Raw genomic sequence first — 16,315 nt, forward strand, 5'->3', positions numbered from 1 at the left:
TTAATCAGTTGATGTGGTGAGGGAAGTAGTGGTTCTGGTGCCACCATGTGGCTCAATGCTCACTGGCCTCAGCTACAGTCCATCTCGGGGTCATCGGTATCGGTTTCAGCAGCACAGAGGTCATCCAGGGCTGCCTCTGAGCAAAGAGAAGAGGGGTTTATGGTGAAGGCCTGGAGGTTTGGGCACAGGTGGGGGGGAAGACCCACCGACCACTCCTCCCCCACACCCAAGGGAACTAACCAGTCCCTTCCATGCCCAGGCCTTGATCCCTCAGCTACTGCAAGCAGAGTGATAAAAAGGCAATTCAGACAGGGATGTTTCTGGAAAAACCGTGGCTCTGCCAGGCCAACTCAACAGATACAAGCAAAAGGCAGCCTGATATGCTCAGAGAGGAGTCTGGGCAGTAAGGCCAATATGACCCCCGTGCCAGCAAAGGCTGCTTGGAGGGAAGACTGCTGACTTACGGCCAAGAAGTCTGACCTGTCCATGAACTTCAGAGAAACCTCGCATGTGGGTTGGGCAGGGGGTGGGAGTTCCTCCTGCCGGCTCACCTTCACAGTCGGCCACATCAGGGAGCCCTCGAATCAGCATGCTGACCCCTGGCATCACCTGGTCATACTGATGCAGGACCTCCACGCAGTGCACAGTGAAGAGCTTGTCCTTCTGGGACAGGCCGTGCAGCAGCAACACTGTGTCCCGCAGACACCGCACTGTCCGCCTCTGGCAGTCTGTCCTTGGGGACCCCCCTGCCCTCCGCACTGTCAGCCACTGTCTGTGCAGCATCACCGTGAGTGCTCTGACCACCTATGGAAGAGTGAAGGCCGAGGCCGCGTCTCAGGGCTCCTGCACCTTCACAACCTGCTCAGCTGGACAGCACCCTTCCTGGCCACTCCAGGTGAGGAGGGTTCTGACTGAATGATGGCAGAGGGTTAGAAGGAGCAGAGGGTCCTTGCATAGGGTCATCTCACCCCCCAACAGAGCTGCCACGCTGTTGGCCTCTGGGGCACTCACCTCCACGTTGCACTGGCAGTTAGAGCCAGTGACTGGGGAGGAGGGGCTCTGCACGCCAAGCTTAGCCAGGAGCCACACGGCCTAGAACAAGAACAGACTGTTCCATCTGTGGCAGAATGAGACCCTGATCACAGTGAGGGCTTTCTAAGGCTTCTCCTACAAGTGCTCCAGTTGCCTTAGCAACTGCCTGTCTGTACAGCAGGATCCAAGAAATGGTGTTGTGGGGCCTTCCCAGGCTAGACTATAGGCTAATACATGTGTCTCGCCAGTGACCCACCTGCCTCTGGGCCCCAAAGCCAGGGTAGGACCCATTATCAGTCAAATCTGCCAAATTTCAGGACATTCTTGGGTCCACCTTTATGGCTTCTGTGCCCTTCTGTGGAGCCCTCAAACTGAGTTTGCTTTGTTACCAAAATGAATTAAGCCCCGATCTCCCCAGGAGTAGGAACAGTGGCCCTTAGGTGGAGTGGGATGGTAAGCAGTTCGCAGAGGGGGCTCAGGAATTTACCTCTTGTTCTAGTTGAAGCCACTGTGTCTCGGAGGCCACTTTGTCAGGCCTTGATGTGATGTACATGTACAGCAGCAGGAGGAGACAGCCTTCTGAAAAGGATGCCCCACCTCTCACTCAGGGTCTCCCTTCTTACCCGGAGCCCAGGGCACAAACTACAGAAGCCCTGAAGAGGCCTCTGACCTGCCCCTGCCACCACCCTTGCTTCCAACCTGCAGGAGCAGCCCAGCCGCCCACCCCTGCCCTGCTTTACCTGAGTGGGAGCAGAGTTGAGGGGCCAGCTTCTCATGGTCCACCAGGAGGGAGAGGAGCTCAACAGTCAGCAGCACACTGGGCAGGGGGCTCTTGGGGCTGAGGCACTGTGGCAGCACCCGGAACACACACTGGAACCTATAGCACAGGGGCCCATAGGGACAGGACACTGATAATCCAATCCCACAACTCACCCACTTTTCACTGGAGGCAACAGGAAGTTTTGAGCAGGTAGTACAAGGAGCTGTGGTTCAGACCTGGGTTCAAATGCTGGCCGACCACTACCACCTACTTGCTAGTACATCTGCTTCCTGTGAATGAGTGGGTACTGGCCTCCACTGCAGTATTGCTGTGGTTTAGGACAGGCCCTTACCAGGCACAGTGCCACCTGTAAACAGGGGATGCCTCCCTGGACCTGGGGTGCCTTGCTTCCATATTGCTTGTGGGTGCTTTCCACCTCTGCTCCCAAACAGGGAGGCAGATCTTTTTTTTTTTTTTTTTTTAAATCTTTTTTTTTAATTTTTTATTTATTTATCTATGATAGTCACAGAGAGAGAGAGAGAGACAGAGACAGAGACACAGGCAGAGGGAGAAGCAGGCTCCATGCACCGGGAGCCCGACATGGGATTCGATCCCGGGTCTCCAGGATCGCGCCCTGGGCCAAAGGCAGGCGCCAAACCGCTGCGCCACCCAGGGATCCCTAGGGAGGCAGATCTTAACTTGGGTGTGAGAGAATGTTATGATCCCACTATCTGAGGACTGGTCAGGCTCCAGAAGTGACAAATGCAGACTTGGCTAGGGTGGGATCTTATGAGACCACTTGCTGAGCAGAGCATTTTCGAAAACATCAGTTCCTCTGTCACCAAGTATGAGCAGGTACCTACTTGGAGAGTGCATGGGTGAGGAGTTCTGGGCACAGTCTCCCCCAGGTTTCACAGGCACAGAAAACAAAGGAACTAAGTCCCAAGACAACTACTGCTATTTGCTTAACCTACACAACCCCATGGGTGGGGAGAGGGGCAATTCTACATGTCTCCCTGCAAGCATCTGCAGTACCTCAGTACACACCATCGAGGGTTGAGAATATTCCTCAGTATGCCATTATGAAACAACTTCTTACTATTTGGAGTGAAATCATTGTAGAGCAAATCCCATACAGTGGATAAGCTGCATGATTTCAGTTGCAGGAAGTGTGAACTTTGTGGGACACTGGGGTTTAACCTGGTGGTTACTCAATTTCACCATGAAGTTAGAAGTGGTCTCTAGTCCACGTGTAAAGTCCCTGAAACTATCTGCAAGAAAAATCCATCTTTATGTATGACAGAGTGGTTTCCAAATTATTTTTTGATAGCATCAGAACCTTCTTTAAAATTTTTTTTCCAGAACCCCCAAACACACAATGTAGTCCTACTGTTCTGTCTGAAGCTGGGGATAAGACCTCTCTGCTCAAAAGCCACTGCCATCCTAGTACCTAGGGATGACCCTGGACCTATGTCTACACCAGATGTGGTATGAAAACATGGGTCTAAGGGGATAATTTGTCCTCAAGCCTGGGTGGGCAGAGGTGCCCTTTATGAGACTACAGTCTGCCTGGCTACTTGTGTCTCACTGCACATTGCTTTGGAGCCTTGGTGGCACATGTCCTTAGCTTTCATTCCAAGGTGAACAGGAAGCTGTGTGGTAGTGGGGTTCAGCCTGCAAGGATGTAGGGATTCTGAAGAGAAGCACCAAGTGGGAGGTGGTGTCAGACAATGATAGGGGCAAGTCAAGGAGCCTGGCTTGAAACTCACCCAGCATGCTCTCTATTCATATTCATATAACAAATACTGAGTGCTTATAGTGAGCCAGGCTCCATGCTAGGTGTGAGGATGCAGGGCTTGGAGGCTGTCACATGAGCTAGTGAACAGAAAGTCTCTGTCTGGCCTAGTAAGCATCCACTAAATAGCTGTTTTTCCATGTCCTCATGAACAAGCTCAACAGGAATGGAATGACGGTATATCTACTAAGAGGAGTGGTAAAAAGTGGTTCTTGGGATTCATTCAACACCAATGAAACAAGCAACCAGCCACTATGAGCTAGGTCTGTGCCAGAAACATAGGTGATGGTTCTGAACCTATGGAGCTGCCTACACTACACTAAGGTACTGTGTTCAGCTCTGAGGACTACCTTTAGGATGGACTGGACCAACTAGAATATCCTCAAATGGAAACCAGGATCCAGAAGTGTTTTTAGGCAACAAGTGTGCTAAGCTCAGAGACTAAAACCTTAAGTGCAGCCAGTAGAGATTCCAAATAGGAACTGGCCTCTTGGTGGCATGCTGACAGGGAGACAGGATTACTGAATGAGGGGATGGGCTAGATGGTGTTTACAGTTCCTCCCAGTCTTAAGGCTCTGGAATCCCAAGTTAGGAATTTATGACAATAGTGTTCACAAGCGAGGTTCACTATACAACCACTTCTAACAAACCTGAAGAGGAGCAGGTAACCTATGGCTCATGTCAGAGTAGGGCACAATGATGATGGGCAGATTCCCAACAAAGTCAGCTTATGGGCTGCAGACCTACCCCACACCCTCTGCTTCCTTGGGGAACTTCACCAAACTTAAATGTGGTGTGATACACAGTCTTCATGGCTCAGGTTCAGGACTCTTGGTTCAGCCTTTGTCCTGCAGACAGGACATGTTTCCATAGTGGCTAAAACCCTTCTTTCATCACATGTCTTTTGCCTACTTGCTGTACAGAGGCAGAATTAAGCCAAATAAATCACTTCCTTGGTTCTCCTAACACCTGTCCCCACTCCATCACTCCAGAACTCCCTGAACGAAGTCTTAGAGTGTAAAACCAAGGTTTAGCACTGAGCAGTATAGATAAGTCAAGATGTGGGCAAAGTATAATGGCCACAGGACAGACCTCAAGAGGTCAGGTAAGACACACGAAGAATCATGACTCCCAAGCTGTGTTATACCTGGGCAGGAAATCAAAGGAAGCGTTTTCAGCTAATTTCACCAAAATCTTAAGACATTGGCTCAGGACACTGGCTTGAAGGTGACCTGTTGCTGAAGAAGAGAAAGTCAACAGGTGAAGAAGCATCTTCAGTAGTGGATGCTGGCCTTGGTCACTGGCAAACCCCCTTGAGGCTGAGGACACATCCTCATGATCTTGTCTGTGAACCTGGCTCTGGTTTCCTTCCCTAGCAGCAGAATCCACCCCTGCATCTGACAGTAATAGGTGGACAACTGCTCCGCTGTGGCACACCAGGTGCTGAAGAACACTGAGTGAAGCCACAGAGAAGCCTTCCATGTTGCAAGGTGAGTCCTCGAGGCTGGCCTCTCCCCCAGAGCTCACGCAGGAGGAATGTGTCGGTGAGTCCCCAGGTGCTCCATTTCTCTTGGCTGCTGCCAAATCTTGCAGAGCCTGGCAGTGTAAGCCGATAAAGAACTGTACCAGGGGGAGGAGATGCACAGCTCCAGGAAGCTGGCAGAGTGGGAAGGCCCTTCTGCCTCCCTCTGCTGGGTGTCCATCACACGAGCTTTCATCCCTGGCAATCAGATTCAATCCAGTGAGTGCCAGGTTCTGTGCTTCTTTCAGGGCCAAGAGGGGAAATGACCCATCGCGAGAACCTGTGGTTCTCAGGCTTGAAATCCCAGTCAAGGTACTAGCAGCAAATACAAAAGAAAACACATAAGTATGAGATGGAGACAAGGTCAAGGGCCCCAAACAACCTGCCTGCCAAATTCTCTAGTTTCCCCCCAAGCACACAGACCTCCCAGGCTGGCCCAGACCAGAAAGGGACTTGCTTCCTGGGAACTTCTTCCTAAGTGAGCTTTTTAGGAGTCTGAGGCTTACCTGCCAAACCCCAGTGGCTGTAGCAGGGTGCCAGTAGGAGCCTCAGAACAACTGCTCAGGAGGTGGCATAGACCTAAAGATGACCCTGGGATCAAAGGCTGCTTCAGGAGAAGGTTTATGAGAATGGAACCTGTAGAAGACAAGGTGATTCTAGAAGGTTCTAACAAGGGAGGCCTTTTCTAAGGCTTGAGGGAAAAGTGAGGGTTTCTTGGATGCTAACTGTCATCTAAGCTACCCTTAAGCTCCCTGTGGGTGCTGAGGGCTCTGGGACATACCTGCTTTGGCCCCTTCTATTTTACAGTCTTCTGCTTAAGTCACAGACCACTATTCCCCTGGACCCTCTGAAGGACTGCCTGGGGTGCTGGTTTTCAGAGGCATTTCTATTGTAGCTCTGCAGAGGACTACCGGAGCTGTGCCAGCCTCCTGCACAAGGAGCAGGGGTTCTGGTACCTTGAGTGTTTGATCTCTGCATCCAGCTGTCAATTAAACTTTTCTGGGATTCTTCTTGCTTTATGGGGTCACCTCCCGTACTGTGGCTCTTATTCTCTACAACTAGATAAAACATGAATCAAAACTTGAGCACAAAAGCACAGGCACATCAGAAACTCTTGAATGTAACAAGTTTTTAATTTACTTTTTTAAATAAACTCTACCATCAACATGGGACTCGAACTCACGACGCTGAGATCAAGAGTCGCAGGCTCTATGGACTAGGCCAGCCAGGCACCCCATACTGAGTTTCAAACAAGAGCCATGGGCAGCCCAGATGGCTCAGTGGTTTAGCACCACCTTCAGCCCAGGGTGTGGTCCTGAAGACCTGGGATTGAGTCTCACATCGGGCTCTCTGCCTGGAGCCTGGTTATCCCTCTGCCTATGTCCTTGCCTCTCTCTCTCTCTGCCCCTCATGAATAAATAAATAAAATCTTTAAAAAAACAAACAAACCAGAGCAACTCAAGAATCCTCATATTTTTGCCTTCCTCATGCAAAACAGGAACTCATACAAAGGAAGGGAAGGGGAAGGGGGAAGAGAAGGGGAAGGGGAAGGAAAGAGAAGTTGTTTGCCCCACTTTAAAATGAAGCAATATGGGATGCCTGGGTGGCTCAGCGGTAAAGCATCTGCCTTCAGCTCAGGGCTTGATCCTGGAGTCCCGGATCAAGTCCCACATCGGGCTTCCTGCATGCAGCCTGCTTCTCCCTCTGACTGTATCTCTGCCTCTCTCTCTAACTCTCTCTGTCTCTCATGAATAAATAAAATCTTAAAAAAAAATGAGGCAATATAACATAAAAGCACTAATCACTAATACTTATGGTGCTTATTCTGTGCCAGATAGACTCTGTTCTAAGAGCTTTACCCATGTTAGCTTATTTGTTCCTCAAAGCAACCCTAAGAGCAAGTGTTATCATTAGCACTATTTTATATCTAGGAAAACAGAGGCACAGGGGTTAAAGGACTTGCTTACCCACATCACACAAGCCAGTAAGTAGTGTGATTGGGATTTCAGCATTGCCTGGTCCTAACAATTATCCTATACTGTTCCCGTATTTGCCAGATGCCAAAAATGTGAATGGTTGAGGTTCTCAGAGGTGGCGTGATGGCCAATACTTGAAAGAGTTGATGGTGGTAGGAGAGAGGCAATATATCTGAATTGTAAGATAAACTGACACAGCACATTCTCACAGTGAAAATCTACCAATCTAGATTGTGTCCCTCTCTATAAAGCAGTAGCACACCCTCAGTCTGGACTCAGTGGCACAAACTCACGGCTGAAAGGAACACAAGTTCCTGTATACTAGCTGTGTTCCTTGTATGTCAATGGTTGTCGACTGGGGAGGTTTTAAATTATACCTGGAAATTCTAGACACACTTCTCTTCAGAAGGTGCAGCCTAGTTGCCTTCCCCTTAAACATGGCTTCTAAGGAACAGACTGTGGCAGAAGTGATGATACAAGATTTCTAAGGCTAGGCCATAAAAGGGCTAGCTTCCACCAGCTCTCTCTGGTTTGTTACCGCTAGAGGAAGTCGTCCACCAGCTATGAGGTCACCCACGTAGCTCTGTGGAGAGGCCCACATGTGGAGAAGAACTGCATTGCCAGTCATGTGAGTAAGCTACTGTGAAACAGATTCTCCAGCCCCAGACAACCCTTCAGTGATTCCAGTCCCCATAGAGACAAACCATCCCCACTGTGCTCTCTCAGAATTGTTGTCCCACAGAACCAGGAGAAATACTCATTATTGTTTTAAGCCACAGGTTTGAATAATTGGTTACACGGCAATAGACAAGAGACAGACTGACTTACCCTCTCTGCCCACGAGGGGCTTGTATCCTGGCTCTGTCTGGAAGGGGTGGGGAAGGGACATGTTAGCACTAAAAGATTCCTTTGTAGGGAAAGATGGTTTTCCAAATTGTGGAGAAGAAGCTTCTGGCTTTATAGCCACAGAAGGGCTTTTCCTAGGACTGGAAAAAGTTAACTATGAAACCAAAGTAATGATTCTGCTAAAAAGCACTTAAAATACCTGGTTATAAAACTTCTAATTTGTTTAAGTGTTAAACTTTTCATGTCTAGATGCTTTGACCAAAGGTTTTATCTATTATATATTTGTCATTCTTTGTCAGGATAGCAGTGCAAAATTCAAGGCATTTTGATCCAAATTGTTGAAAAACTCTTTGATGCCTTTATTCTTCTAATCACCCAACAACATTGGCCATAATTCCATTACTATTTCCAATTCCACCAAAATATGTTTTTAATGTACAACAACCTCTATTTAATAGTCCCCAGCGGCTGAATTAAAAGATTTTCAGTAGAAAGAGGGTCTGTGAAAAGGCATGTTGGGTCCTACAACTTGAAAATTGAGCCAGGTACTCAGTGCCAGTGTCTTTGTGTTAGAGAAGCAGCTTTAACACTCTGAGCGCATCAGACAATGCCAAGACCCTTCTGTCCGAGATGTGTGAGGAGGTGAGGATGGATCTCCTCCACTCTCCTGTCTTACCTGAACTAGGCAAGGCAAGAAGAGTTCAATTTTATACCTTCCCATTATGAGCAAAGGAAGCAGAATGTTCAATACCAGAAAAAGATACCGATTCATATTGTTCAAATTTCAAGGCTGGGATCAACAGCATGCCAGACTTCTCTGGCAGGCAGTGGGCAGGACAAGACCATTAAGAAGCTGATCACATCTGCAGCAAAGGCGGGGGCTGTTGGACTAAGGTCCCCCAGGGCAGCAAATGAGAAAAAAATGTGCCAGGTAGCTGGCACTGAAATATGCTTACACGTGGGGTAAAATCAGTTATCTGAAACAAATAACATAAAAATGAAGACTGGGCCACCCCAAAAGTTCAGAGAGCATCTTTCCAGCCTTTTTTAGTCCTGAGTAAAAAGTCCTACAGAGAGGAAGCCATTCTAGAGTGTGAGGTCTTTATGCTGTAATGCACTAGACCATTCATGCCTCATCTAAACCACCTTCGAGGCCTTCAGGAAAGAGGGTCTATGTCCAAATGACAAAGTTTAAATGGCCTTCATTCAAGACTAGCCTGACCTTGTTATTCATATTTTCTACTAAACCATGCAAAACAACTCTCCCTCTAGCACCATCATTACCTGGCATGGGGAATGGAGGGAGCAGCCAGTTTATTTGCTCGTTCGCTGGTCTGAAGCTTTGTCCTTAATTCATTCATCTCTGCATCTTTAAATTGAAGTTCAGACTGCAATGATTGGAGCTGGAAGGCAAAAGTAACATACTTGTGGCAGCCCCATCAAACATGTGAAAATATCTCTGGGCTTCAAAATTTCAAGCTCATTAAGGAAAAAAAAATAATGAGAAATAAGTATGAAAGTCTGCTGTGACACAAATGTCCTTTCTACCAAGTTTTAGCTTTCTTCCTGAAAGTCAGCATGGTATTCTAAAAAAATATGTTGAGGGCAGCCCCGGTGGCTCAGTGGTTTGGCACCGCCTTTGGCCCAGGGTGTGACCTGGAGACCGAGGATCGAGTCCCACGTCGGGCTCCCTGCATGGAGCCTGCTTCTCCCTCTTCCTGTGTCTCTGCCTCTCTCTCTCTCTCATGAATAAATAAATAAAATCTTAAAAAAAAAAATAAAAAGATATTTTGACCCGAACTATTGTGAGGTAGTTTGTGAGGATTCAAATACCATCTACTTAGCCTCTCTAAACTTTAGCTTATCTGTAACACAAATACGTGTCTTCATGGTTGAGGGGGTTAAAGAGGAAGGATGAATGTGAACTGCCTAGCCTGGAGCTTGGCAAGATGCCTTATCTCACAGTGACATGTCAACCTTTTGATGAATGTAATGGTACACAATTCCAGGTATGGGCAGAGTATTTGGGAATTTTACCATAAGCCCACACAGCATGCGGAGACCTGCTCTGGCCTACTACCAAGAGTAAGTAATGTTACTCTCTGGGTATACTCCGTGCCAAGCACGGTACCAGTCACAGCACCAGTCACAGCAAGTGCAGGGCTTTTAAGCCTTATTGCGACCCTTCTGGTTATTTCCTGGAACAGATCATGAAAATGAGTCATAGAGCTTAAGTCATTCCCCTGAGATCTCTACTCATATGTGATAAAGCCTGGATTCAAACTCTGGTTTGTCTGATTACAACTCCCTTGGTCTTCCATCATGTATGTGGAGAGACAACTACTACTGTTAGAGCTGGGCATTAGGTTAGTGCTGCTTTAAAGTTTGCTAATTTGCTGAATGAATGCAGAATAAGACCCATATCCTTGAAATTAAAGCCTTGGAAAGTCCTGAAGGAAAGTGGTGGTATGTATGGACCTCCCCCCCACCCCCAAACCCCTGAGAAATAATCATTTCCATACCTCTGTGGGATTTAAATGGGAGCTATCATCTTTGTGGTGGCAGTGACTGGGTCAGGGACAGGCACCTGACTCAGGTCAGACCAATTAGAGATTTGAGATGACGGAAGCCAAATATTCAGTCCGCTCTAGAGCTATGATTTATGAATCCAAGAGCTGCTAGAGAACATATCTTTTACCATAAGGATAGAGCCTGCCTAGAGTATAAGAGACAGTAAAGATGAGTTCTGGCAAGGCTTGAGTTATTCAAAGCCTCAGCACACCTGTTTTTTAACCCAGACTTAGTTATGGAAGTCAATACATTTCCTTTTGGCCTTAGCTATGTCAATTGAGTTTCTAATCTGCCAGAAAGATCTTACTTAATCCTATTTCTGGAAAGTCTAAGCTATTGATTTATTTCTGCCAAGACCAACTATCATTTCTGCCACAGCAAAGCAGTTTCATCTAATTCCTTTTCCAATCCACATGTAGAGCCTAGAAGAAAAGTATATGCAATTAACTGATAGCAGAAAATATTTAAGACAAATAACTGTTGAAATCTTCCTGGAAGATTTATAGACACTTTGGTCAACGCCTCTAAAAGAACTCAGTAAGCAGGTAAAGCTTGTGTCCAGAACAAGAAAAAAAAAAAAAAAAAAAAGCTCTGGGTCACCTTTTTGGAAAATTCTTTTTCCTTGTCACCAAGTGCTTGAGTTTTCTCTTGTTCGAGAAGGAAATGTGATCTTCTCTGTTCCTCTAAGATGGATTCTGTCTGATGCAGTGAGTCACGCAATATTTTTATTTCTCCATTTTTAATGAGGACTTCTTCTTCCATTGCCTTCATCTGTAAATCCCAAATCAGTCTTGTGAAAAGCTTGCAAGGGAAAGTTATATATGTGCTTGTTTCAACATATAGCGGGGGAAATGGAGAGAGCACATGTAAACCATGTTCTACAGACCAATGAGTCCTCAAATATATCCATACCTACTAGATGTCACCATGGTCTACTAGGCCCATTCATGGAACAATGGACATTCAGCAAGATAGCTTAAGGACACACTGTCATCCACATATACACATTTTGTAGGTTCTAATAGGTATTAAACAATCTGAATCACACACTTCACAGATCCAGAATTTCACACTATATTCCTGGTTTTCCTAAGGATCTACAGAAAGTCATTTAAAGGATGTCTGCTGGGCAGCCCGGTGGCTCAATGGTTTAGCACCGCCTTCGGCCCATGGCGTGATCCTGGAGACCCGGGATCGAGTCTCATATCGGGCTCCCTGCATGGAGCCTGCGTCTCCCTCTGCCCGTGTCTCTGCCTCTCTCTCTCTGTGTGTCTCTCATGAATAAATAAATAAAATCTTAAAAAAATAAAATAAAGGATGTCTGCCTTTTGGTAAAACTGCTAAGGAAAACAGCAAGCATTATGATGTTGTGTTCCCTATATGAGATATATGCTATAAATTTGTCTCGGTGCTATGACAGAGAGTTTATCTCTCTCTCTCTCTCTCTCGCTCTTTTTTTAAAGATTTTATTTATTTATTCATGAGAGACAGACAGAGAGAGAGAGAGAGAGAGAGGCAGAGGGAGAGGGAGAAGCAGGCTCCATGCAGGGAGCCTGACGCGGGACTCAATCCCGGACTCCAGGATCACGCCCTGGGCTGAAGGCAGGAGCCAAACTGCTGAGCCACCCATGGATTCCCCCCGTATCTCTTTTTGGACCTGGTATACAGTGTTTCCTTTCTTGACTAGTTGTTAGGAATCTCAGGATTTGATTTCAGTCTAAATTTTCTGGCTTGCTTTCCTCAGCCTTCCTCCATTTTGTGGGATGAATCTGAACTCTACTCTTGTTTTAAAACTTTTTTTTTTAAAGATTTTATTTATTTATTCATGACAGAGAGAGAGAGAAAGAGAGAGAGAGAGAGAGAGAGGCAGAGACACAGGCAGAGGGAGAAGCAGGCTCCATGCAGGGAACCCGATGTGGGACTCGATCCCGAGTCTCCAGGATCACACGCCAGGCCAAAGGCACCACTAAACCGCTGAGCCACCGGGGCTGCCCCTTAAAACTTTCATATATCTTATTGTATAATGCTTTCTAAAAAATGTTTATTTTTAAAAAATGTTTATTTATTTGAGAGTGAGCGAGCAAGAGGACAAGCACAGAGGGAGAGGGAGAAGCAGACCCCCCGGTGAGCAAAGAGCCCGATATAAGGCTCAATCCCAGGGATCATGACCCAAGCAGAAGGCAGGTGCTCAACTGACAAAGCCACCCAGGTGCCCCCTGTACAATGCTTTATAACACATGCATAAGTGAAGAAGTTAGCTCTAAGAACCACAAGTCACTTACCTTTTCTTTAAGTTCTTTGTATTGTGTCTGAAGTACCTCTAATTCAAAATTATCTTTAACTGGAACAAGTTCTCTGTTTTTCCCAGCAGGAGTTTTTGACATCCCATCTAATCTGGGGACCTTATGAACATCTGTAAAAAACAGTTTGCATATACTTTTCAGGATCCAACATTTTTCCACTTTAGTCAGTCAGTGCTGAAAAGAATCACTCTTGAAAGCAAATTAGAAAAAGATCTAGTAAGCAATATAGGTATTTTCCAACATAAGACCATGATTCAAATTCATAAATGATCTTTAAGAAATAACAGACTCTGCCACCCCCCCACTCCTCATCTCCCAATTTTAAGAGTCTCACCTATAGGCTAAAAAGGTGTTTTGGGGACTTCACTGGTCAGAAGTTGGAGATGTATTATTCAACAATATTTACTGAGCACCTAGATCTAAACCAACACCTACACCTACTGAGCACCTGCCATAATCTAGTCTCTAAAGCTACAGTGGGGAGCATAATGGATCTAGTCCTCATACTCATAGAGCTTACAGGACATTAAAAAAAAAATTCACACAAATGTAAAATTACAACTGTGATAAAACCTGGACAAGACAACAAATACCGAAGAACCTATCATAGGGGGATTTGATCCAACTGGAATGATTGGAAGGCTTCCCAAAGAAGTGATGACTGAGCTGAAGAATAAGCAGGAATTAAGCAAATGAGTGGGGATGGGGGAATGGATGGGAAGAATAACTCAGTATTCAAGAAACAGCAATGTACAATTTATGTATTGTAAGAAAGCAGGGAGAATTCAAGAAATGAAGGTCACTGTGGCTCAAAACCAGAGAGTGGGAAAGGACCAGGTCATACCAGCTTTGCAGGCCATTTTAAGGACTTTTTTTTTTTTTTTTTAAGATTTTATTTATTTAGGGGCGCCTGGATGGCTCAGTGGTTGAGTGTTTGCCTTTGGCTCAGGTCGTGACCCCAGGATCCTGGGATCGAATCTAGTATCAGGCTCCCTATGAGGAGCCTGCTCCTCCCTCTGCCTATGTCTCTGCCTCTCTCTCTGTGTCTCTCATGAATAAATAAAATCTTAAAAATAAATAAATAAACAAATAAATAAATAAAAGGAGGAAATAACTACAGGTACAACAGATTTTAAAAGTAGTAAATTTAAGGGTGTCTGTGTGGCACAGTTGGTTGAGCATCTGACTCTTGGTTTCAGCTCAGTTCATGATCTCACGGTCATGGGATCAATCTTTTTCAAAAAAAGATTTTATTTATTTATTCATTTAGAGAGAGAGAGCACAAGTAGGGAGAAGAGCAGAGGGAGAGAGACAAGCAGACTCCATACTGAGTACGGAGCCCAACATGGGGCTCAATCTCCCAACCCTGAGGTTATGACCCGAGCAGAAATCAAGATTTAGAGCCTGATGAGCCACCCACAGGACTTTGATCTTTATACTAAAGGCAGTGGGAAATCATTACAGCGCTTTCAGTAGGGATGTTCACTTGTATCTGTGTGAGACACAGCCAGATTGGAGTTCTGAACAGATCACTCTGGCTGTGGTATAAAGTCTGACCTGTAGGGAATTGAGACTGGAAACGGGAAGACCATTTAGCAGATCATTGTACAGAAGGAAGGAATGATTGTAACATAGATCAGGAAGATAGAGAGGAATCAAAGAGGATGGATTCCAAAGATGGACTAAGAAGGTAAAGTTACAGGATCTGAAAAGGAATCAGATGTATGGTCGAGGAAAGGGAACTGTTGCCTTGTGCCACCTGATAGACAGGGGCACTAGTCACTGCTGTACACAATAGTCAGTCATTGATGAACATTTTTGGAATATCTGCTTTGCCAGGCACCACACACAATGCTGGAGAATGACTGGGCTTCCAGGAGATAAATGTTTAGGATTTAATATGCCTGTGAAATATCCAAGTAGAAATGCGGGGCGCCCTCAAAATGTTTCTCCTGTGAGCCCCACAATACTTCACACATTCTCCAGCTAGAATCTAAGATCCTGAAGGAAGGAGGTTTTTTGTTTTTGGTTAATTGCTAAGTATGCTGCAGTTCCTAAAGTTTTGGGCACTTAGTTCAACTTACTGGTTGTATAAAGGAATAAATCTCTCATCTCTTGCCTTAGCCAAGCCCCTCTTCCGTTCTTGCGGCCCAAGGGGGCGGGGGAGGGGGGGCAAAGCCTCCCAAATCTGTCACAAGAATGGGTGGGACCCCATGTGCAGGTGGGTGGTGGTCGTGTTCCAAGGATCTCTGCTTAGAACCAAGAACTTTGTGGCCCAAACTTCATAAACTACAGTAAACTTAACCTAGTTTTCCGTATTTCAAATTGGCTGTTTGACATTCTTGATACATTTCTCCCCCAACTCAAAAGACCTTTTTGGGCACAACTGCTGCTTAAACGAAGCCGTTCTTATATATTTTAAGCACGGAAGGGTGGGTGCAAGACACCGGGGTAGCGGTCTCTGTGGGGTTCCGAAGTCCCAGCCTTCAGGGAGGTCTGGCGAGGTCTGCACCACCCTCCGGGGAAAGGCCCCGAGGCGCACTCACTGGACGTGTCCCGAGCCCCGGCCTGGCACTGGCTCAGGGCCTGCGACGCGAGGGTGTCGAGTTCCTCCAGGTCGTCGGCGGTGAAATCCCCGTGCGCGCCGAACGGGTCTTCGGGGTCTGGGACGGCGGCCGCGGGGAAGGCCCGGGCTCGCTTGCTCGGAGGGTGCCCGGTGCTGGGGGGAGGGCCAGAGGTGGGCGCCGGGAGCCCGCTCCGCCTCCTGCTGCCCGCCGCGGGGGTTCCGGCCATGCCTCCGCCGGTCAGTCTCCGAAGGCACCAAGCAAGGCCTGGTCGCCGCGAGGCCGGATCGCGAGACCAACCGCCCGCGCGCCGCCGCTCCCCTCAGCCGCTAGGGCCACGCCTCCGAGCCCACGGGCCAATCGGCTGCCAGCCGGCGGGCGCGGGAGAATGACCTACTCCGAACGCGTCGCCCTGCTCCGCCCCGCCCCGCCCCCTCGTCCAGCTTTGCCGGGCGCTCAGGTACCCGCGGCTGCGTTTGCGTGGGTCTCCCGCGGGATGGCTGCTACGCGATCTGCGTTACCAGGGTGAGGGGGCGCCGAGGCTTACCGGCCTTACAGCGCGGGTGGCTCTGCGACGCTCGCCGCAGACGCGCGGGAGTCGGCCCTGACATTCATTCACATGTACACCCGTGAATCGACACAGGCTGCATTCAGGGGTTTGGTCTCTGCGACTTGGAAGATTTCCTCCCGCCGGACTCCCCTCTCACATGTCCAGAGGTTCTCTTGAGGAGGAGTCTGAGAGAGTGGGGTTGGGCCAAGAGTATGAAAACAGCTTTTGTGAGGAGGGATCTTTGAGAACAGTAGACGTTTCGAATGTGTGCATTTGAGATCGGTCTGGAGAGGAAAGGTCTCAGGAGAAGGGGTGATCCTGAGAAGGGCGCGCCTGTGTTGGAGAGGGTGGGAACTCACTGCTCATGCTGTTGACATTCATTCATTTCCCTGAGAG

The 16,315-nt window shown here is 47.4% G+C and overlaps 1 protein-coding gene across 4 annotated transcripts; it reads right to left on the reverse strand.

Moving 5' to 3' along the window:
* Positions 1–20: 20 nt before the first annotated feature.
* On the reverse strand, positions 21–15,680 carry ATRIP (ATR interacting protein). 4 transcript variants are annotated; one of them, XM_055343446.1, is made up of 13 exons: positions 15,352–15,680; positions 12,785–12,915; positions 11,103–11,273; positions 9,216–9,334; positions 7,914–8,071; positions 6,066–6,167; positions 5,616–5,745; positions 4,735–5,424; positions 1,773–1,909; positions 1,520–1,611; positions 1,012–1,092; positions 552–804; positions 21–136 (listed from the first exon to the last, which is right to left on the reverse strand). In XM_055343446.1, exons 1-13 carry the CDS (start codon positions 15,596–15,598, stop codon positions 69–71), a joined length of 2,379 nt encoding a protein of 792 aa, XP_055199421.1. In that variant the 5' UTR covers positions 15,599–15,680; the 3' UTR covers positions 21–68. The 4 variants fall into 4 exon arrangements, with proteins under 4 accessions (XP_055199421.1, XP_055199419.1, XP_055199420.1 ...); XM_055343444.1 differs by lacking the exon at positions 21–136 and having other exon boundaries at positions 349–804; XM_055343445.1 differs by lacking the exon at positions 21–136 and having other exon boundaries at positions 363–804; positions 1,520–1,608.
* Between the last annotated feature and the right edge of the window lie 635 nt (positions 15,681–16,315).

Source organism: Nyctereutes procyonoides, unplaced genomic scaffold (genome assembly GCF_905146905.1).
Source record: "Nyctereutes procyonoides isolate TBG_1078 unplaced genomic scaffold, NYPRO_anot_genome, whole genome shotgun sequence".
In the NCBI taxonomy this organism is placed as follows: Eukaryota; Metazoa; Chordata; class Mammalia; order Carnivora; family Canidae; genus Nyctereutes; species Nyctereutes procyonoides.

Coding starts and splice junctions, on each gene's coding strand:
- ATRIP (XM_055343444.1), bottom strand. CDS start 15,598: ATGGCCGGAACCCCCGCGGCGGGCAGCAGGAGGCGGAGCGGGCTCCCG. Junction 1,910..4,734: donor TCCTTTGATTTCCTGCCCAG/GTATAACACAGC, acceptor CCTGTGCTATAG/GTTCCAGTGTGTGTTCCGGG. Junction 1,093..1,519: donor GGCTTCAACTAGAACAAGAG/GTAAATTCCTGA, acceptor TTCTTGTTCTAG/GCCGTGTGGCTCCTGGCTAA.